The sequence below is a fragment of the Saccostrea cucullata genome, unplaced genomic scaffold (assembly GCF_032062105.1).
Source record: "Saccostrea cucullata isolate Sc308-1 unplaced genomic scaffold, CSIRO_AGI_Scuc_v1 ctg987, whole genome shotgun sequence".
NCBI lineage: Eukaryota > Metazoa > Mollusca > Bivalvia > Ostreida > Ostreidae > Saccostrea > Saccostrea cuccullata.
Genome location: NW_026925310.1, coordinates 71,389 through 95,510, shown reverse-complemented (window position 1 = coordinate 95,510; position 24,122 = coordinate 71,389). Strand labels below are relative to the sequence as shown.

Below are 24,122 nucleotides of genomic sequence, written 5' to 3'. Positions count from 1 at the left end.
AATGACCTTTAATTTCATGACCTGCAAAAAAAAATTAATTAAATTAATAAAATGAATTAATTTTAAACAATTAATAAAATTAAATTCTGTATGCCATTGAAGGAAATATTTAATGATTTTAATGATGATATGATAGGAACGTGTAGAGACAAAAAGTTTAAACTGATTGTACGTACGTTTAAAAAAAAATAGTGCTCTGTGAAAAAAACAGAAAGAAGCAATGTCTATGGCACGCCAAATTCATAAAAATGAGATAAACATAGTTTCACATTCGATAAACTAGGTTTATCGGTTGTAAACTATAGTTTACGGACTGTAAACTATAGTTAACAACGTTAATCTATATTTTACATCCGTAAACCATAGTTAACGCGATTATCTATGTTTCACAACCGTAAACTATACTTACCGGGTAACACTGAAAACAATCATTTTCGATTGCAAATCATAGATCATCTGATAAATACAGTTTCACGATTTCTAAACTATAGTTTACAAACCGTTAACTATAGTTAACGATCTGATGAATATAGTTTCACGATTTGTGAAACTATGATTAACAACTCTTAACTATAGTTTACGATTGTAAACTATAGTTTACAAACGTGAATCTATGTTTATCAACAAAATCTATTGTTAACGCTTATTACAGACAGATAAACTTAGATTATCATTCGTAAACTATAGTTAACAACCGTTAAATATAGGTTTACAGATGAAAACTATACTTAACGAATCGTTAACTATAGTTTACGATTTGTAAACTATAGTTTACAGTCGATAAACCTAGTTTATCAATTGTGAAACTAGGTTTATCTCATTTTTGTGAATTTGGCGTGCCATAACTGTCAGATATAAAGCTTTGATCACGTTCTTTTCAACTTCTTTTTCTAATAATATTCACTATATACGTAAATACCTGTCCTTAAAAAAAACAAAACAATTACAATGTATATGTATTAAAGTATTATAGCTGACTATAGAGATTTGCAGCTAGAATAATTTAATCAAAAGTCAGCTCAAAACTGATACCCTTTTGATAACTAGTTAGTGCCTTGTAGACGTTTAGGAAATGACTGGAGTCGTTCCCACACAGGACTCATTTGGAACCTTAAAAGATGGCATACCTGTCACGAGGTAATTTACACCAGATTCTATTAATAACATGGATATTTTTATGTCCTAATTTTTATTGTTATCCACGTAGATTAGATTTTCACATTTAGAATACAAGACCTATCTTCTAAATTTACATTTTCTTTTTATTTTCTGTAAAATTCCAAAAATGAATGCAAAATCAGTATGAGTTATTGTTTACGATATTTTTAAAACAGGTTTAGTTTCACCAATCGAAATAATGTGACCATTCGTGTAATTAATTTTGGAGCCACAATAACTGATATTCTTCTTCCGGACAAAAACGGAAAAATCGAAGACATTAGTCTAGGTTTCGATACAGCACAGGGTAAGCGTTATGTCCTGTAAAGTTGGATCCGTTACTAAGTTTATTTATTAATATGTCACGTAATGATTCTGTAAAAGAGTCAGATTCGAAATCAAATGTAAAACGTTTTTGCTGTCGAATGATATCTCTCACAGTATCATGCAGAGGAAATTTATGCTCAAACTTTTGAATTTATGTACATGTAGATTACGAATCCCAGCATTCCTACATCGGTGCAGCTCTTGGACGCGTCACAGAGAGGATAAAAGGCGCAAAATTCAAAATTGACGGAACTGAATACAAAGTGTCTGCCAATGACAATGATAAGCACCAGGTTCATGGCGGGAAAATTGGTTTTGACATGGTCAGTGTAAAATTTATAGTACCTTATGCTTTTAAACAAGGACAATATCATTAATTGTGTAGTTCTTATACCTTCTTTGCAATTTACACTACCCTTTGATTTCAAATTAAAATGTAAAAAAAAAACTGAATGAATAATTTGTAAAAATAGCCACAACAACAATTTAACAAAATAATAATAATTATGCCAAGTTCTTATCACTGCCTACACCTTTGCTAGCCAAGAGTTTCTGATCTGCTACTCTCCTTAGAAAACCTTCAGTTGGTTATCAAAGATGAAGACTAATAACCATCACTATACTGTTAACTTATCTGAAACTCCTTAAAGGGTTAATGCAGCAATTTTTTCATATATGATTCACTTATTCACAGAAAATGTTTGAGGCCTCGGTTGCCGGAGACACGGTTACAATGAAGTACGTCAGTCCTGATGGAGAGGAAGGTTTCCCGGGGGAGGTAACCGCGGTGTTCACCTTCCGGTTTACTCAGGACAATGAGTTAATTCTAGGATACACTGCCACTACGACCAAACCTACGCCTGTCAACTTGTCTAACCATGTGTATTTTAACCTTGCAGGACATGTAAGAAAAATCAATTTTTAACTGTTTCAAGCACACACCCACACCCTTACACACACTTGTAATAAAAAATCATATTTTAATGTACAAAAAATCGGCTACATACCGGAGAGAAAAAATATACATGTTTTTTTTATGTTGTAGCTTTTTTCCATGAGGAAAATAAATGTGTAAACTTCTTATAACAGGCACAAGTTTTTATTCGTTTCTGAGCTATTTTTCACTTATATTTGATAGGCTATATAATCTACTGCTATATTCTACAGGAGAGACAACTCAAAAATGATCTTTGAAGAGTTTATTTACCTGTTTTTGTCTTTCTCCATGCATTGTTTCATTAGTCATCCCCTTTTAGGGCGATTCATTGTATCATTGCACTCAGCAATTATTGTACATATCCTCCCTTAGTCCTAAAACACAAATACAGTATATATATTTTATATTACACTTCCCATTTCAATACGATAGTTTTGTTAACTGCTATATTCTACAGGGTGCGGGTAAAATTGGTGACCATGTTCTGACTGTAAACAACCTATTCCACTGGAACATATGTACATTGAACATACATGTATGGTACTCAAAACATATGTTGAACATACGTTGAACATATGGTACTCAAAACATATGTTGAACATACGTTGAACATATAGTACTCAAAACATATGCTGAACATACGTTGAACATGATTATTTTTAAAACTTGTTGGATATTTTAATAAGAATTTTTTGTAACATATGAAAAAAACATATTTTAAGGTAACGCAACGTTGTGAACATTATGCAACTCAAAACAGTTCCACTAAATGAAGGACATGTGTGCAATGTCTATATTTGGATTTGTACACCTCTTCTAAAATAAATTTTGATGAAAAAAAAGTTGGAGTTTATGATTTGTAATTTTTGTACATTTTTTTTGAAATATGCATATATACAAAATTTGATATCTTTTCAAAACCCTTGATAAGGCATGCTATTTTTTTAAAACTTGTTTGGATATTTTAATAAGAATTTTTTAAAAAGGTATGAAAAAATGTTTTAAAGGAACGGCAAAAAAAATTTCACTTGTAGGGACAATTTCTGAGGTAAAGGGCACGCCCTTTGACTTTACCATACCTTCGCAACTGAGGGACAGAATGAAAGATGTTTTAGTTTCCAACTACGTTTTTGGTGAACATGGGAAAAGGAAACACGTTGCAAAGTAAGCATTACAAATAGCTCGACATCCGTGGCTCGCAGAATTGGAAAAGCGTCTAATAGTCACGCTGACAATTTAAACTTATTGATGTGATAAATCAAGGCTGTATTATCTGTTTGCAATATATTTTACATGTATACATACCTAAAATGGGAAATTTTAATACACGTTTAGATTTAAAAGGGGTGTTTTATTTACTTTCGGGATTTGTACGCAGGGGTTGTGCAGACAATTAGTTATATTTAACTGTCATTAAATCGGTATTACTGAAATGCTCAAAGTTCGGGGAATTTCAAAGGTGTCAGACTATTTACTGTCTTCAAATTTGAAAAGAACTTTATTATTATTTTTTTCATATTATGCATTTTTAATGAAGAAAAATGCATTCGAAAAAAATAAATAAATCTAGACTTTTAATAAAAAATTGTCAATTGAATGTGGTGAATGTTTTTTTTTTCTTTTAAATAACAGTTGGATATTTTTATACCCTCGCCATGAAATTGTCGGGGCCTAGTGCTGTTACCCCTTTCCTCTATCATTCCTTCACTTTATCATTTCGTCAGTTAGTGATCCAGAATGTTTTCGCTATGCTTTATTTTTAGTATTTCTCTTCTTATGATTACTTTCAGTTAAAGTCCAAGTCTCGTATTGATTTACCAAACAAGTTATGGCTCTCAAAATTTGAAAAGTTTTAATAATTAATGAACCTTATTAGCTATATACTATTACATAATGATTTGTTTCTTTTGGTATAAATTTTGTTATTACTGACCTGCAGGTCAATTTTTTAGTTTTCTTTTTATTGGCCCATTTTATGAAAGTTATGGTCTTTAGGCTCTGAAATTAATGCATCGAGTTATTCAATTCCATACGTCTTTTTTTCTTTGTAACAGACTTGAACTTCCGGTCAATGGTCGGACGGTAGACTGCTATACAACAGAGCCCTGTATGGAGACTTATTTCTCCTGTGCGATGAGGAATATGACTGGCAAAAATGGCGCCTCCTATGGTGCTTACGAAAATGGCGGCATCTGTCTAATTCCTATGCAATATTCCAGTGCTGTTAACATGGTGTGTAGTCAGTTTTAAGTTTATACTTTGACAGTGTGTGTTTTTAGTAAACCAAGTTTGTCCTAAATAATGAAAACAGATCATAACCGTGAATGATACTTTTTTCATAAATGAAAAAAATACATTGACATATTCACCGTTGTTCATATTGGTTGTATAAAAAAATTTTCAAGATAAAAATTGCCGCCTGATTGCCACTCATGCTGACTCTACTTTCCTGCCATATTTGTCACCATACAACAAAGCATAATGAACAACAGATGTAGAGAAGAAATAGTCTTTTGAACACTAAAGAATGAATTTGCAAGTGTATTGTTTATCGGCAAAAATTCTAATTGTTATAGATTAATTGTCAGAAGTCTTGAATGTGTGTTAATTTCTATTGCAGCCCAATTTTCCAAACATGGTACTCCGACCCGGAGAGACATACACACAGACGACGTCATACAAATTTGGCTTTTAGCTTCACAATTAACTCAGAAAATACACAAACTTGTATCTAATCATAGTCTGTATATTTATAAATATCTTTAAGCTGTTCCGTTATGTCCATTATGTGTAAATGTCATTTAACACAGCTTTTTAAATACCAAAAGTCAGAAAGAAGATTTGTGTTATTTTTACTTCCTTTAAAAACTTTGTTTATTGTAACCTATAAATTCTCCCAGGATTAATTGTTTTTAGCCTTTTGCCCGCGTATTTTAACGCCAACTACTTATTTCACGGGGAGGAATTCTCTTCAAAGTTAATCCTGGTATTGAACTAAAACATACGTGACTTGTTTAAAGTTTTTACATATACGGCTGTCTGTTTGCAGAACCACAGCTCTACTGGTTAAATAAATCCTGTGAACGGGTCTTAGATTAAACCACGAACTTTAGAGACCCAGGTTGCAATCTTTTTTGAACCATTTTTAAGTGGTTGTCGTAATTTGGAAACATTTAGCTTATGAAAAGAATCTCCGCAGAAGTTCTTAAGGAAAATGTATCGGAAATTGTCAAGTTTTAAGGGGATCTTACTGTTCCTGACGAAATTATAGAAATGCAGGTGGAACATTCCTCTCATAGTCTCTACCACAACCGATCTTTTTCCAATACACCTGTGCGTACCTTTATAAAGACCCCGACAAAATCAAGACATGTTCGATTCTACGATGTCGGAACCAAAAGTACCCGCTCCAGTGCGACATCTGTCAGACGGTATCTAGACTACAGCCACAAAAGTTCTATTCCTAGAACTAATGGCTATGTCTCTCCTGGAAAATCTCCCACGCAAAGTATTTTGGATAAAAACGGTGAGATGCGCCATGTTGAATCTTCCACCAGAAGTGATAATAACGTGAAACGTTCGTCAATGAACAAATCTGAGGCCAGTACGCCTCGTTACAAATTTCACTCTGGTAGCCACACTCCCGACAGTTCACTCCTACTTGGATCCAAGAAAGACGTATCTAAAGCCAAGGCTCGGAATGATAATTTTAGCTTTGCTGCAAAATCAAGTATTGACGCCGATGAAGTGGATGATACGGACAGTTATTCCAAAAGATCGGTTTCGGTCAAAGACAATTCTAAGACGGTTACGAGGCAAACGTATGGGAAGTCTGAATTTACAATTTTACAGCAAGATCAGAAAAATGACAGATCCCCTCGCACAAGTCCAAAAAACAAGCAGGAGGTTCGAGTTGGATATCAGAGAAAGGAGGAAGCAAATAAAAGGTACATGTAAACATGGAGTGGAAAAAAGGGAAAGGTTTTATCAAAGTTTAATTTGCAATTTCGTACATTTTTTTGCACTAGTACTGTTCTTGCAATTATTTTGTAAATTCCTCGTTGATGAGAGGTTATTGAGAGAACGTCATTTTCGAGATTGTCTTTCAATAATGTTCTCATAAAAGAAAGAAAAAGAGGATATAGTACTGATATACATCTTGTTTATAACCCACTCTCTGTCCTTCAGACTTTTCAGATCCATCTGCCATCTGGTCTATTATAATTGCTCAACGAAGCCCAATAAATTGTCTACTATAACAGTATTATGCATAGTCAAACCCATGCGTAAATACTGTTAGTAAATACATTGCATTGTATAGCATGATAGAGAATGCTTGAAATCAAATTATATTCTATAAGTTGCTTATGATGTAGGTGAATAACAAACGGTGGCTGTCGTCGAATATCATTTTTGGATATCGGGTATATATCTCTCAGTTGATACGATACGAAAGAGTATGCTTTTCGTTCGAACAGTTTCCAAAACCAGGCAAGTTGTTAATAACAAGTTGATGAAACAAGAATATCAACAATCTCGTTTAAAATCACCATTACACAAGTTCTATAGCCGAAACAATTGCCTTAACATGAACAATCTATCATTCAGTCAAATGATTACTAACGATTTCATACTGATTGTTTGTCTACGGATTCTTTCCGTTTTTCCCGATCATGACAAGGAGCACCACTCAAAAGGGGATCATAACTCCTCCAAGACATCAGATCCCACCTCTGATGTTTTAGAGGTCCGTCTTAGCTCTGCGCCTGATTTGTATTATTTGAATGGACTTTTGAGCTTAAATATTGTTCGCTTTCTCCACATGGTAAATGGACAGAAAGGGTTTCTTTATATTTAAAAGGCAGTGTTTTGCACATGTAGTCGCAAATCAGTAGTCAATTCCTCAGTAAGGCTTATCCTCTGTGCATTATATACTAGTTCCTGTATATGGTATTCTTTGTGCTGTTTTACACTGAATATGCTGAAATACTTGATGTGGATTAAAGGTTGTAATTTCGAAATATGTTTCAAAAAAAATTGTGTTTTAATGCTGAAAGAATTATATAATAAGCTTTTGAAATACCTGATGATAATAAATGTGTAATGTAATTGTTTTGGAGCATTATGTAAGTGACATTCATTCGATGACAGCTCGGATGTCGGGCTTCCTGGAAATGTACACTGACAATGAACATTTCTAAAGAGCCGAGTACGTCCTTCGATCTAATTTTCAACATAAAAACGAAATCTTGTCAGGGCGGGCAGTTTATCCCTGAATCCTTGGTGTTAATGTTTAAATCAATTTGGTATACTAGTACCCGGGAGAATTAAATATACAGAGACTGTATTATGTTGGCCACAGTTTTGTATAGAGACAAAACATTTACGATTGGAAACTGTTTGGGGTTCAATTATTTTTTAAACTACCGCGTACAAGTGTTTGGTTTTTTTAATAGTGTTTATCAATACTTCTATTGACTCTTTACTCCGAGGATTTAATTGGTTCTGGGTTATATACGACGTTTACGGGTATGAAGTATTGAACACCAAACCAAATAGTTAAAAGTGCTACCGTTCCTTTCCTATAAAGTCCATGCTTACAGTGTACTTCAAACAAGACCCCTCTGTGTTCTGCAATGTATATCTTTGTTCGGTACCTACAGTGTGTAGCATGTGCCCGAAGAATAAACAAAAAACTCTTAAACGTATTGAAAACCAATTCAAACCGTAAAACTGTTACAAGATCATCATTTCACTGCTTTTGATCGCCTACCATTATTTTTGGTATTGCATCTGGGTGCAGGCAATTGTACTTAGATTTAAACATGCATTTATGTATAAAAATGCCTTTTAAATTGCATGCTGCCAAATATAATTATATAGTGCTAAAATGGTTTCATATTGCACATTGATTTGTTATTATAAGTTAATAATGGATTCTATTTCAGCTTGAATACCATCAAATTAGAAATATTTGGAAGAGATGTTAACAATGAGAAGTTTATGTACATATCAAATGTCCATTTAAATTTGAAAGCAAACATCAGATAATTTTATCCATATTATAGACATACCGGTAATTATCACTCAGAATTAATGAAGTCGCAATTTTGATTCTCAAGTCAATACTGTTTAAAATTCACAATCACAATTTATATGTTTTAAAACTATTTCCTCATTTTTTGTTTCGCTTCGATTTTTTTATTTTATCTATTAAATAGTTTTTGATATTGATTTATATGGCCACTGAAAGCATGGAATAGTCAAGGATTTTAAAATCTATGTAATATGTTTACAAGGCAAGTGTTTAAAACGGAATGCTTGCAGCGTTGGGTGTCTTGGTTGAATCAATTAGTGAAGCCTTTAATTCGCCTTTAATCTCCAACCAAAGGATCGTGTTGATATATGCCATTTATGAATCGGAATACACTCTTGCGACATGATACGTACCTGTTAAAAAAAGTTACTTTTATTAGTATTTACACAGTTTTAATTTGAAATTTGTGATTGGACGGAGCATGTATAACATTTTGGATAATTCGAATTTGGACTATCACTATGGCAACCACTTTGCCTCCTGTGAAAAAAGTAAATTTTCTGGTGTCCGATGCCAATGAAGCGCCTGGTGGGTAGGTATATCATTTTCTTTAAAAAAAAAAGTTCTTTTGAGAATTGACATGAAAAAATAGCAATTTCATATAAATTAATATGATGAATACATGTGATAGGTTTGAGTAAGGGAAAGGAATCAAAGAGCGTGAAATGAGATTTTTTCAGCGAAATTAAAAAAAACTTTATCAGTTTGACTCCAGTATAGTTTCCCAAAGATTTTAATGCGATCACAACAATTTTGAATAGAGAAATCTTGCTTTATTTTAAAGAAAATTTTGAGGAAATATTAAAAAAAAAATAAATATATTTAAAAAAGACTGTTTTAATTAATAGATATGGGTAAAATCAAATAACATGAACAAGTGTTAGATTTATAAATACATGTATATTAAAAGTTGAATACTTTTAGGCCATTATGTGCGTATTATGAACAAAAGACATTTATAGTTTACCCCCAAAATGCATTTTTCATCAAAATGCACACAAGTTCTCAATAAAAAGGTTATCAAAGACTGTTTACTTGTATATGCTCGACAGATATTTATACTTGAGTAAATAACACCCTGTCAATATCATTTTATTTCTTATCTTTTAAAGTTGATCATATTACAAGCATGTCCGAATAATCATGTAGCTAACAAGAAAATAAGAATGATCCATGAAATTCGAACGAATTTTTGTGAAACGAAGATATATATTTCAGTTTGTGGCATTTTGTGACGAGAAACATTATATTTGACTATTTTCTCTCGGTAAACGTGACTTCTACGCACTTTTAGGAGACCATAAATTCAGAGATCAAAACTGGTACCTAAAAAGACCCACCGTGACTTATTATTGGACCAAAGATTCTTTGTATTTATCGAGATCTCTAACTTGGATTCATAAAATGGTTTGTGAAAGTAAAACAAGTGTAAAACTGGCAGTATAACGTTTGCAAATATGTTATTCCTCTCTAGTACCAGACCTTGTTTTTCGCGGAATTAGTTTTGTCCACGATTCAAACAATAAAATTCTTCTAAAAAAGAATTATTTTAAAGTTTGCTCGACTGGTTTCTAGAGTAAAGACCTCTGCAAGATTTATAAAAGGGAAAGAAGATCCAAACATTGAATCGTCTGATTTGCAACGCCTAACATATTATAATAATTACTCAGTATACATGTACATGTAGTTCAAAGGCTAAGATCATTTTTTATCAATGCCCGGTTCACACGGAGAGTTTAATTCGAATTAAACGTAAGTCAAATTGTCTCCTACTGTATTCCTACTAATTCCTACTGTATTGAAGTTTTTTTTTTTATTTTTGGTTATCCATATCATAAAATATGATCTATCTTTATAAAAAATTTTGAGACAAATTGGAGAAAAGCTGCTTCACATGCTAAATAAAGTCTGGTATAACTTTTCTAAAATGAAGACCATAGGAAATATATAATAACTAGTGTTCCTTCAATATTGCCACAATGCATAATTTTACTATTGGTTTTAGGTTAACCATTACAGCATTGGGAAGCAAAGCAATGGTTTTAAGATGTTACAAAAAATTCCTCGTGACGCAATCTGCTTTAAGAAAATTTGAAATCGAAAAATCAATGACATTAAAACTTGCAAGTTTTCAATACTGTGTACAACCATTCCCCTTTATGAATTAAAGTCAATGTTTCTTGAGATCATAGACAGCTGCTTATTCAATAAAAATGGACCTCGTAAATTTACATACTTTGTCATTAGCTTGATTAAAAATCATTTTGATTGTACACAGAAGTACTCTGAAGTAGATATTAAAAAGATACATGGGTTTTTGATTTACAGTATTTATGTAATTTTTGGAGATCAGGTCTTCCAACAATCTGTCGGATTTTTCATGGGGACTATGTGAAGCAGAATTTATTTAAAAAAACTTCTAAATAAAAATACACTGTAGTCTGTAAGTCATTTGTTGTGCTCTTGAATATAATTCGAAATAATTTGATGACGATATATCAATTAACAATATTCATTTTAATTCCTACGTTGATTTATTTGATGTATCCCGATGAACTCGAAAGAAAAAATACACAGAGTCTGACACATCTCATATTTTCGATAATTTTTTTCAAGTCTAAAAAACATTAAATGGTGACGAAACCACAAATGTTCATTTCTATCATCAACCTTTTTATGAAGTATTATACAATTACCACCTGCATAATTTATTGAGTTTGTGTCTCCCAGTTGATTCGATATCATGCTCAACGTAAGAACAATTTCTTAATAAACGAGGCAAGTTATTGACAAATCAGTTGACGAAACAAGAATTTCAACAGTCTCATTTAAATTCAACATCTGGCTAGTTCTTTGGTCGATACAATGACCTTGTCTGCAAATAATCATAACGGCAAATGTTGGCAAACTTTTTTCAAACAAGTTGTTATGTCATTTTAAACTGTACTATCTACAGATTTTTAAGTTCGCTCGATCACAAGGAGCAATCGGCTCGTTACAGGTATTTTCGGTTGACAAGGGATTTTTACTCCTCAATGGCACCTGATCCCGCACCTGATGTTTTATAAGTCCCTGTTTGTTCTGCTCCAAATTTTTATTGGGTCTTCAGTGGACTTGTGAGCTTGATTTCTGCTTATTATCTGTGTTTTTCATGCACTTTTCTTGCAATTTTCAAGAACCATTTTACTTTCTCAGTACAGGCACGTTATTAAAACATATCAAAAGCCAGTTGATCATATTAAGCACGGTTTCCATGTTTTAAATTCTTTTATGCTTCGAATTTACTTCCGATTTAAATGAAAGATCATTGACCTGACAACTTAATAATTAGAACCACATTATTCAATACGCAAATACAAGTGTACATTTTTAAATCCGTTCATTCATTTTTCTTCCCTACCTGTTTTTTTTTTTCTTTTTAATTTAATGTTACCACCTTTAAAAATAACAACGAATCAATAACAGGTGTACAGTAATGAAAACAAATTTGTTAAATAATTGCAAATATGTAAACAGTGTGCTCGGCAACAGTAAACACAATTTACCTACTGCAAAATATATGTATATACTGTTATCAAATAACCTTTAAAAAGTTAATGTGCCACAGATGAACCAAATAGATATCGGATTCCTGGGAAAACTACGAGTAAATTGGTGTTAAATTTCCTCTCCTCTGACATTTCCACGAGTAAATTAACATACCTTTCTAACAAGAAAGATTTAACTTAAATTTCAGTTCTTTGCACGAGGATTAAGTTAGACCAGTATATTTAAACTCTTTTTTTTTGTATTCTTGAGAATATTGATACTTCTTATTCCCATTTTCTATGAGCAAAAATTAAGAGTTTAAATAAATAACCCTTGTCGTCCAATAAAATAAATGTCCACTTTTTGATTCTTGTGAATCCCATAGATAGGGGGATTAGGGCACGGGTCCTTAGTTTCCATTGTCAATTTCCTTGGATACGTGTTCGGGAAATGAACAATTAGGCAATTAACGTGTTTTTATTGGATAAATATACAATGATAAGATGGCATCTCTCTCCCTCCCTTCACTAACAGTACCAAGGTAAGATGTTTTATCATGGAAATTTGTCAAGTCCTTCTATTATACGTTTTACATACAAGTTCACATGAATTACAGTAGCCCTAGCAATTTAGAATTGGTCTACTGGGTAGACAGCTAAAGCAAAGTAAAATAATTGGTGACTTTTAAAGAAAGAAAAATTCAATTTGATGAAAGAATGGTTTATTTCTTTAAATTAGAGTAATTGTAAAATAGGAAGAATATAATATTCGAAATTATCTCTTATCATTTGATTTGGGTACAGTATTGCATTTCTGTCATCTGATCTGGCTCTCGTTATACAGCTCAGGCAGTTATATATATTTTAGAACTTAACTTACATATCTATCTTGTACATGTACTTGGAATACAATTATTATATATATTGTTGTTACGTTTTTACTACCCCAGTCATGTTGTATTTGTCCCGATTATTAAATATTGTGTTAAAAATTCTCATTTCTTAATTTGTCCGATGTGGAAATATCACCATACTATCGAAATGATGTTGTATTTTTGTAAATTAGGGTCACCCGAATTTCCTCCATATAAACATTTGAACCATAATAATTATATTTGCAAGACCCGTAACCCCCAATTCTTACCTGTATTATCTATGGCATCAATTACTTCTTTTTCTTACATTTCCCTACCATTATCTCATAATACACCCTTTTACGATTTTCCAAAGCTAGGCCAAGCGTTCATCTCTCAGTATGGCGCTAAACTTACTGCTGTTCGCGCGTGGATACATTCGGCCCTAGTGATCAAAAGGTTATACAGCGGTTTTAGATACAGCTCAGGCCTTGGAGTTATATATATTTTGACTGGAAATTGATTATGGATAATCTTATATCTATCTTATTTGTAAAAGCTACCAATTGGAATACAATTGATTATTTGATATATAAATTGTTATTTGATGCCAAGATCCATACCCAATTGATTATTTGATGCCAATCTCCATACCCAATTGATTCATTGATTATAAGTTTTCCGGTTGACCCATTTGATCCGGATAACCATTTAATAAATATGTTTAATTGATAATTACTTTATTTTTATTTTGTTATTCATTGTTTTTACCATAATAAATTTCATAAATTTACAACCTGACTTTTCATTTAGAGTTAAAGGGTAAAAGTCAGAAACAGGAGACCCACAATAACTTATTTTCATTGTAACAAACCCTGGACCAGGCGGAAACGTTACATTGTTATCAATTGGATGTGCCTCTAATAACGTTTTCTATTGTATATTATATATGTTGTGGAAAAAGAAATTGGCCAAGCGATTAAAAATGAAACTTATGATACGATTACAATATAAACCTGCATTTTTGCCATTCTGTATTCATCTGTAAATGAATGTACATCGTGCAAATGATAAGGGTCTTACTTCCTTTCTATAGAAATCATTGTAGCATTGAATTTTTTTTTATGAGAAGATGAAAATAGTCTCAAGAACATATATTTATTTGTTGTTTTCATTTCAACAAATTATAGTATTAGATACTGGTTGTGCATTGATTAAATGTCATATAAATATTTTCTTAGTGCAAATCAAACTTGCATTAGAGAAAAATCAGAAAGATTTATAAAATGTCATTAACTTTAACTGACATTTTTTCTTTACAAAACCAATGAATCGGACTTTTTCTGTCCCATTAAAGTCAATGACAAACTTTCTACACTCTTCAAACTTGTATGAACAAATCTGTCGCACCCCACCGAGTCATTAAAATTTGATTTAAAGTAGACATCTATCGAAAAAGATTTAAAGCCGTAAAAAGTCCCTGATAAAATGACACGTCTATGATGCTTTAATTAAAACGGTCCAATTTAGGATATACTTAAACGTAAGATGTCTATTTCTCGGACTAAAACGCACAGGTACTTTTTTTTTCTTTAAAGCATATACACGTGTAAAGCTTATACATTACTTTGCAAGTCTTTAGGCAATTAAATGTAAAATATTTGCATTACAGATTTGATTAAATAAATGTACATTACAGTTCAATTCCAAGTCGTTGATCGGGAAAATTCGGTTATTCCATGAATTCTTTGTGTTTGAATGACTGATAATCATACAGGATCTAAATCTTTACCGGTTTAAAAAGTTTCTTTTTTAACTTACATGTATATTAATTGGTGGTGTAAACTAACATACGTTTTTTTAATCAATCGAAGTGCCTAATTAAGCTGATGAATTATATGTGTATTAAATTAATATCATTTTTCAATCGTAAAATCTTCATACTACTTTAGAGGTTATTCACATTAATTACGCGTAGCTGTATTGCCGAATTTTTGCCAGTGTCAAGCAAAGTCAATATAGAGTTTCAAGATTTCGTCCAGTATCGCTATGTACTTATAACGAACTCATTAAATCATCAAGTTTTGTTATTGTGTATTGCAATAATTGAATTTGAGAAACTAATCGTTTAACCAGCCCTGTGCTGTGTAATAAAAATGAAAAAAAGGAGAAAATATTTACGCAAACTGAAATTAAAAGTAAACCCTCGAAACCCAACCTGTTGAACGCATCTAATACATGTATATAAACTATAAAAGTATCACCAATTGATTGGTATGGATCAGTAATCTCGGACAAAGATTAAGGACTTACAAGAAGATTAAAACTTTTGATATATAATCCTGACGTGTATAAGTTTACCTCTAGTATGGTTACAATGGACACGTACAAAAATTTTGCATTCTTGACCACGGGGGTCATCATGACAACTAAGGAGTAATTAACATGAAAATAATTAAGTGTTGTTCTTCTAATTAATATGGAACTCGGATTAACAAATATGTGAAATGAGAGTGAAATTTCAGTGGAATGTTGTGATATTTAGAGAAAAGTTTTGGATTACAAAATGAAGGACAACAATTCAACACCAACATCACTGTTTACGCCGAGTCCGCAACCGCATTTGGCGTCACGAACGCCATCGTTAAGAGCAGCAGACGGCAGAGCCGATTCGCGGTTTAGTAACAAATCAACGTCTAGATTTGGAAAAAGTTCAAAAAATGTTAATCAAAACAAGTAAGCTGAATTCAGGGGATCTGGTAAATTATATCTTTTTTTTTTGGTGAAGTTATTTTGTGAAAGATGGTTCTTTCCATTATTTATTGAAATAAAACTACATGTACATTTAATATGCATACGTATTCTAGCATACTAGGGGTGTGTGTGTTTTATTCCTCTACAATATATTACGCAGATTAGAATATCGTTACGTAAATCGATCATGCTTGTGCATTAAACCTAGAAATATTTACCCGTTTTATAATATTTATCTTCAAAATACCACGTGTTTAAAACCTTTTGCACTTTTTATGGAAACAAATACTTCAGCGGGGGTTTATCAAATAAACTTTTTTGTCATGCAAATATTTAGAAGTCTTTGGAAATATGGAAATGGGCATTAAATCAAGTTTAAAAGTTCATTTTTGCCACAAACACACTAAATCAAATGTATTTCATTCCATTCCTTTTAAAGGTCAACAAAACTTAACATAAGGTCTAATTACCTGTACATGTACATGCCACTGCTTGATTATTTGCTTTTGATGCACATGAAATGTAATGCTTGCATTATACTGTACGGTATAGTATTTGGTTTTGAAAGAAAAATGTACACGTATTAATAGACTTTCAATTCCTCTTACACAGTACAAAGCGTAGATTATCCATTTTAATAAAATCTGCAAAATGGCTATTTTAATCATGCTGCAAATGTTATTTGATAAAAATGAAATATATCAGAGAGGACACTGTATGTCAAGCAAGCTAAATACAAAATTTTAATGCAAGACAGTACATGTGTCATTTAATAATTGAAAATGATTACATGACAAATTAGGTTGAAAATTAATAATAAGAAAAGACATGCATTACAAGACTTTCAAATCTCTCTCTCTCTCTCTCTCTCCATGAAATCTTGGGTCATTGTTTAAATTTTCACCTGTAGAAACCTGAAATATGATGAATGTGTACCCTTGATACCCTGCTTGTCTCATTTAGATCGATCCATGCGGCGATTTGTTCCATCTCTGTGGTTCTGTTCAATGTATGTCTATAGCCCCAATATTAAAAATTCGACACCCTTTTTTTCAAGTATTCAGCCAAATCCCTGTAATATGAAATGCCTTAATGCGTATATATCTTGCATTAATTTCTGGAGAAGGCTGTCGTGAGAAAAAATGTCTGCATCTACCGAAACCAAAGAAAGAAGCAGAAGTTTTATATTAGAGAGAGCAGTGACGTAGGTTTTTTTTTGGGTGGATATCCAATGTTTTTGTATTTTTTTTTTTTTGAAACAAAAACTCAATGTTTTATTATTTTTTCCAGGATTGCTGAAATTGTATCACCAGAAAGTCCCAAAAAATCCGACACTGTAAAACTACCTCCAACCAAACAAAATGGCCATCTTGTTCACACGGACGAACACGAGCAGACGACAAAAGGCAAGAAGACAGAAGACCGTGATGGGAGACAGCTAGCAGACCCAAAGAAGAAAAAGAAAAGTATGAATGCTTTGATATCGTCATATTTTCTTTATATTTTCGAAAAGATATGGTATTAATTGTAACATAATTCATTAAATAGTTGATGTAATATATTATTTTTTTCATAAGACTTAAATTTACTCAGTCAAGATGTTTTATCTTAATGAATGTTGTCATTAATACTTCTATATGTTATAATAACCATCTGTTTTTACATAACCACATTGATATATACTATATGTATTGTGCATTGATCACTTTAATTTACAAAACATCTTACAATAATTTTACAACACTTTTTTCATCTAACCACCCGGCATTTCAAAAAACTTAGTATCTTGTGTTTCGAATATGTGTATCTTTATTGAATTTTCATTGGTGTTATCTTTCCAAGTCCAAAAAAATAAACTATAATTTTTTTTTATTATGTTAATAAACACTCCTTGATGTTCAAGCTGAGGAAGAGTCTAACAGACAAGCAAAATCCGCCCCGTCCAAAAGAAAAGACGAGGACAAAGACCCCCCAATATCCCCCCAAGTCGATAATTATACTCACAGAACCGAGTCCGACTCCCCTACTAACGGTGAGATTCGTAAACAATCTCGAATGTATTGTAATATGTGTGAAAATTGTATGTATTAATGTCAAACCTTTTGTGTGGATTTACATGTACTTGTAACTGTGAAAGAAAAAAAACTAATCTATCATTTCTTCTAAAATGTTTAATTACCTGTTTCCTTGTATGTCTTAATGAAACTTTTGGTAAACCTAAATGCTCGTTTAATTTATGGATGTTAGAAATTTTATGTTGAATTTAATATATATAATTTCCAGGAAAGAAGAAATCAACAAAGGACCAACACGAAAAGTAAGCAACTTATTCATTTTGGCCTGAATGTTTCCATGGGTCTAGATATCTGGTGTAGTTGTTAATTTCTTGCAAGTTCATTTGCAAGTGCTTTTGATAAATAATCTCCCAGGGTCACTTTACAACACAATGGTAATAGTTCGACTTTTATTATAAAATAGTTATTTCAAAATTTACAAAATGAACGTGTCAGGAAGACTTTCTTTGTCAAGAAAGGTCGGGAGGGCTATAAATAGACTTGCAAATTCAAATTCAAAAAAGGACAAAAAATAAAAATCAATAAACATAATTATTGCTATTATGTTCAATTATTACTGTAGTTTGTAAATATAATTTACATGTAACAGTAAGTATAAATGAATGGAATTTAAACAGAAGCCTATTATGTTTGGAAGTTTAAAATATCAATAGAGGAGATTATTTAGTGTCGTTGTAAGTGTAGTCCAAGTGGAAAATGGGGATGAATCGGTGAGGGGAATTTGCATTCGGAGGGAAATTTTATTTTTCTGTACAATTGTCATTCAAAATGACGCTTATACCAATACAATACAAACGATCAGTCAGCTATGCAAAACTTTCTCTGTTAAGGATAAATACAGACCCTGTTATTCTACCAGACATCGCGCAGAGGTTCGTCTTAGTTAATTGTTTTAATTTTGGATTTTTTTAAAAAAAAAAAAGATTCAATGCCTTTTGTCCAGAGTCACTAATTTTTAAATCCTAAACAGTAAGTAATAGAAGTATTTGTTGGTGTGTTGAACAAGACTTTTTAACTAAAATAAAAATCATTTCTCTCTTTTAATTAAAGAAACAGGAAGACACCTGCACCAGACACGAAAGAAAATAAGACAAAGAATGGAGCAGTTACAAACTACGCAAGGTAATGAATTAACTATGAAAATTTGTAGATAAATATTAATTTTTATTGGTATATTTTAGAAAATTTTCAGAAAAAATGTTCATTTTTATTTAGTATAATGCAGATTTCTTTCTATACCCGAGTATCTAATATCGCCAAATGACTCGTAGACACCAAATCTAGAGAATTAATGAATTTACAAATGGACTGTTGTTTAAAGAGATTTTGCATGCTCTTGTGTTTTCAAGTTACGATAAAGTTTCGCTATTGATGTTTCTTGCGAAATTTAAGGCAATTAAATCTGACCAAATATGACAAGGAGGCGGTGGGTGTGTCCGCAGTCGACAGGGGATGCTTACTCCTCCATTGCACCTAATCCCACCTCTGATGTTTGAACGTGTATACTCTGCTCCCAGTTTATATTGTTTCAATATAATAATATGACCTTTGAGCTTGACTACTGTTCTTTATCTTTATATTTCATACACATTACTTGGTTTTTACCTTTTCAGAGGAAATGAAAACGACAAAAAAGAACATGAAAATCCGAATAAAGCATCCAAAGGACCATCGGAGAAAACCAGAAGTATTCCGAACAACCAGCACACTAATAAAACAAGATCCGAAGATGAAAGACACAAGGAGTCCCCCACAAACAACAGTCCCTCCCACGACAAAAGTAGACCCGTCACGAAGGGTACCACCAAACAAGACCGTTATCACGTGTCTAACTTAGACGATCAATTCTTCTCGCCCGAGCCAAATTCCGAGGAGGCTTTGTTGAGGGAAGAGAAACGAGAACAACAGATAATGAGACTGAGGCTTCCAAAAAAGAACAGATACGGTCCTGTTAGGGCCAAAGGGCTTCAGACACCTAGAACCCCGAGGACTCCTCGCAGCCGAACCCCTCGGTCAAGGACGCCGAGGAATCGGTACAACCGGAAACCGGGATATTCGCATTCGGACACCGGAGATTACCGAAGTCCTAGGAGGAAAAGTATTCTTAATAATAAAGAAGCTGTTATATTGGAGAGGTCTCGACCCAATTCGTATAAATGGGAAAATAAACCCATTTACAGACACGAAACAAAGGATTGGGAGGATCAACGTGACGAATTGACGTGGAGACCGTCTGTGAATAGTCCAACCGATTGGTTGAGAGTGTACGTTGGTGACATTCAAATTCGCGAAAAAAGTGCTAAGTCTAGGAAAAACAGTCCCGAAACCACGGAACGAACTGTTCGTCCTGGAGCTCCACAAAGAAATTCTAACGAATATATCTTAACAAGGAGACAGGTGCCCGTGTACAAGAATATGCAGTCTGTTTATAACAATAAAATGAAAAGAGATAAAGAGTCGCGAGAGAAAAGATTTTTCGAGAAACTCCAAGAATGTCAGTCATTGAAAGCAAGAATGCAAATTTCAGACCTTGTCGACCGCCAACGGAAACGCGAAGTCACGAAACAACGACAACAGGAACAATTGAAGGAGCTTCGTCAACGTTTCGAAGATGCTGCTTGGGTGAGATTCAATACTCAGTATGTGACGTCACGTATTCTTGAGCACGAGAAAATGAATCGTTATGCTTACGGACTGCCAGAGGAAGTTGATGGAGCGCCAGAGTTTGAGTCCAAACTCAAGAGAAAACCACCCAAAATCAAAGTGGATTTTGGAAAACTGGATAAAGCGAATAAGAAAAAGTACGGTTCAATGTTCAGTATTTATAAGGGACCCGAATGGGATCCTGTTTCCAAAACTCCGCCTATGGAAGGAATTGACACTGTGGATATAGATTACGAAACAGAAGGAGGTAATGGAAGCTTCATTTATATAGTTAAACCTTTTAATCCTTAATCCTTTTCCCAATAAGAGTCGAGACAATGTAATTATAATTGATGCTGATTTGTATACTTTAAAGAAAAACCAGTCACTTTTTATGTAAACATGATAACATTTAAATACTGGACAAATATCAGGTGGGGATGGGAGTTTTTTTTATCACTTTTTGAATTTCTTTGTAAGTCTCTGGGCAATGTGGGCATATTTGTAAGATTGTGATGAGATATAATCGATTCAAAATTTTGTTTACAAATAGTTAATGTAAAAAATAACTTGCAAGGTCTGCTCATTTTTAAAGCGTTTATAAATACAGTAAAGATTTTTTTTTTTTTACATTTATTGCGTGAAATTAATCCATAATGTTTCTCCAAAGAATTAGAATTCAACTGCATGTATGTCAATGTAGAATGGATTATCAGAACTAACAACCCAACTTTCTTCTCCAATTACAAAATGTAATTATAGGGTACATAGTCGTTTTTGTGCAGCAGACAAACGGAACTTTGTAAGCAACCAATTATATTGTCATTTTGTTTTCTAGTCCTTTTGTGGGGCGTTTTATTATAGATTTTGTTATTTGTTGTTAAACAGAACTTGACGACCACGAAGGAGCGGAACTTGGCGGTGGTATATAAGATATATCTAAATCTCTTTACTATTTAAATAGCTGAATAGCGGTTACATTCACGCCATTTTCTATAGGGCAATAATTTAGCTGAACCTGTCTGCAAATTCACATGATCAATTCTTTCATGATTCTTGATAATTGCTGCTGTCGTTGATGCATAATTAACACAGTTCTATATTTCTCCTGTTGAAGGAATTGTCTATATCTTAGCTTTTATTTTTTTCTTCATTCAAGTAGATAAAAGATATGGATGGTAATTTTGTTTTATGTGGGTTGTGATTTGACATGACATGCGCACGTCTGCATGTTGTTTCTTTAACATTTTTTCAACACCAGATCAGGAAATTAGACCCTCGCATTCTTGAGTGACTTTTTTAAAAATTGATTTGCTCGCACCATGAAGATTTCCTTAAATTCTTTGTGTTTTTAAATAGTTTTGAATAATAAACACACGCTGTCATGTTGAGATGTTGAATTTACTGAGTGGGTGTAAATACAAAATTATATCGATGTTTGTATTTACTCTCTAAGGAGATTCAAATTGATAGCAACACAAACTAACACTCCTTCTTTATTTTGTAATTTCATTTGTACAGGTTGCCTTTTGAAAAAAAAAACATATAATGTAGCAAAATTGTTCATAGAAATAATTATAGTGTAGATTAATCAAACAAAAAGTTTCGGTGCTATAAATTAAATGCGTTATGTAACACTCTTAACTCTTTCACACTGTTATTAACCTAGAAAATCTTTGATCCTGTAACATACTTTTATTATCAATTCCAGTTAAGTGTACCGTTTTGCATTACGTCACAACCTTTTATTAAATGTGAAACGGTAAAGGTCACTAGACTTGATAATAAATGTACAGTGAAACCTGTATGATTCGTAAGGTTTCATTGGTGACAAATTTTGTGTCTGCTTTAACAGGGTATTGCTTAGTGTAAAGAATAAATATAATATGTTAAATTGAAATGAAAAGGACAGAATTCGCAGTGAAATGAATTATACAGATGTCGGATTAGACAGTTTTAAATTGTATTCGAGAAAATCCAAAATGAAATCTTGAAAACTTGGTTATCTTAGAATTAATAAAGATTTATCTCCTTTTCTCACTAGGACACAAGAAAGTAAAAACAAGAAGAGTCAAGGACGTTATTCGTGAGGCAGAAAAAGAAATGGCGGATCTAAAAGGTGTGTATCAACTTTCTTTTATTTCTAAACATTAATGTTCAGACAGCATTTCTTATTTCTTAAAAAAAAAAAATGGATAATGAAGATTCAACCATTTTTAGTTGCTACACATTACGAAAGAACTATTTGATCAGAATATGCTATTTAAAAAATGTATTTATAAAAGTATAAAATTTTATATACAATAAATTATATTTACCCTTTTGTTTGTTGGTTTACTGGCCATATGTTTTTATTGGGGGGGGGGGGGGGGGGCAACATTCTTTTCCGATTGTAAATGTCTGTGAAAATTAAAAAGAGTAATTGCAGATTCTTTCTTTCAGATATTGATATCCTTCTGGTTTATTAAGTATGAATGTAAATCTATGTTAAATCTTTAACACACACTGTTAATCATAAATATTCATTTGTGTTGTAAATCACATTGCATTTGCATGTACCGTTATTAGAACACGGAATATACATGTATTTGGTATCTTGATTATTACATAAACACGACGAAATTTATTTTTATTCTTGGCCAAGGGTTTTTCGAAAGCAAAATGCACTAGAGATGAAGTCAATCTGTCTTCTTCAAGGCTTGCACACAAGCCTATTACATGTATTAATCAAACACAGTTTGTTGTTTAAAATGATTGTGCATTTTTTTTGTTTATTACATGTGTGTTATCATGAGTGTAAATTCGGTACAATCTCAATTTCAGCCAAAGACTCTAAGACCGGGGTCACTCCTAGAATTTCAGAATCAGAGACCAACAACAACAAAACCTCAGGTGAACTAGACTTGGACAGCGATGACGACGACGATGATATGTCAGATATTTTCGAACGAGCGAGAAAGAAATACAATCTAGAAGTAGACGACGAAACCATGTCTAGAAGCCGGAGGTGAAAACAGCATCACGTGACGGCCCCTCACATGGCATCGTTGTTTTAATTTGCAATTAGTCCAAAAGTGCTCTCCTGACGTTTTTTGGTCCTCTCTTATTTCGTTAACGAAAAGTTTGTCGTTACAGACTTTTTAGTGCTACTATAGAGAAGATTTAACATTAATTGTACATTTTGCGCACTGCCCATTGATTTATATATTTATTATCTGAATAATTGCTACCGGAAGTGGTCTACATTATCCTTGAGCACAGCTACTTTTTTAAAAAGTTGCTTATCATGTCAATAAATATCTTCATCATTATAAAAATTATTTTCTTTTATTTCAATCGTCGGAAACTCATGACTGATTACGCTTCTTTCCTCTCTCCATCACATGATGGCGTGATGGTATTAGATAGAACTAAGTATCATTAGTCGTGGGTTTATATTGACGATGTTTTATTTCCTCTAATGGTGAATCACTCGATCTTTTGTAGCATTACTTGTATATGGCCTTTTCCGTGAAACCAACTGGAGAGAAAAGGCCGAGTAATGTCCCATATGCATTCATTACTTGCAAACAAATAAAAAAAAATATCTCACATGAAACCTTGTTTACGACTTGTATATAAGCTTTTATTATCTCATTTTGTCTTGTGTCCATCTGCAAACTTTTCACATTTTCAACTTCTTCCCAAGAACCACTGCCTTTTTCGACCAAACTTGCCACAACGCATCCTCGGGTGAAAGGTGTTTAAGTT

General features: G+C 32.6%; 2 protein-coding genes across 5 annotated transcripts; both read left to right on the top strand.

Moving 5' to 3' along the window:
- Nucleotides 1-1,072: 1,072 nt before the first annotated feature.
- On the top strand, nucleotides 1,073-2,679 carry LOC134268583 (galactose mutarotase-like). Its single transcript, XM_062750845.1, has 5 exons — nucleotides 1,073-1,137; nucleotides 1,335-1,465; nucleotides 1,651-1,808; nucleotides 2,180-2,389; nucleotides 2,653-2,679. Exons 1-5 carry the CDS (start codon nucleotides 1,073-1,075, stop codon nucleotides 2,677-2,679), a joined length of 591 nt encoding a protein of 196 aa, XP_062606829.1.
- A 772-nt stretch (nucleotides 2,680-3,451) lies between these two features.
- On the top strand, nucleotides 3,452-23,689 carry LOC134268585 (serine/arginine repetitive matrix protein 2-like). 4 transcript variants are annotated; one of them, XM_062750849.1, is made up of 11 exons: nucleotides 3,452-3,586; nucleotides 4,477-4,654; nucleotides 5,043-6,369; nucleotides 16,945-17,120; nucleotides 17,558-17,686; nucleotides 17,938-17,971; nucleotides 18,780-18,851; nucleotides 19,343-20,640; nucleotides 21,261-21,293; nucleotides 22,417-22,491; nucleotides 23,196-23,689. In XM_062750849.1, exons 3-11 carry the CDS (start codon nucleotides 5,696-5,698, stop codon nucleotides 23,381-23,383), a joined length of 2,679 nt encoding a protein of 892 aa, XP_062606833.1. In that variant the 5' UTR covers nucleotides 3,452-3,586; nucleotides 4,477-4,654; nucleotides 5,043-5,695; the 3' UTR covers nucleotides 23,384-23,689. The 4 variants fall into 4 exon arrangements, with proteins under 4 accessions (XP_062606833.1, XP_062606832.1, XP_062606834.1 ...); XM_062750848.1 differs by having other exon boundaries at nucleotides 21,261-21,296; XM_062750850.1 differs by lacking the exon at nucleotides 21,261-21,293.
- The last annotated feature ends 433 nt before the right edge of the window (nucleotides 23,690-24,122 follow it).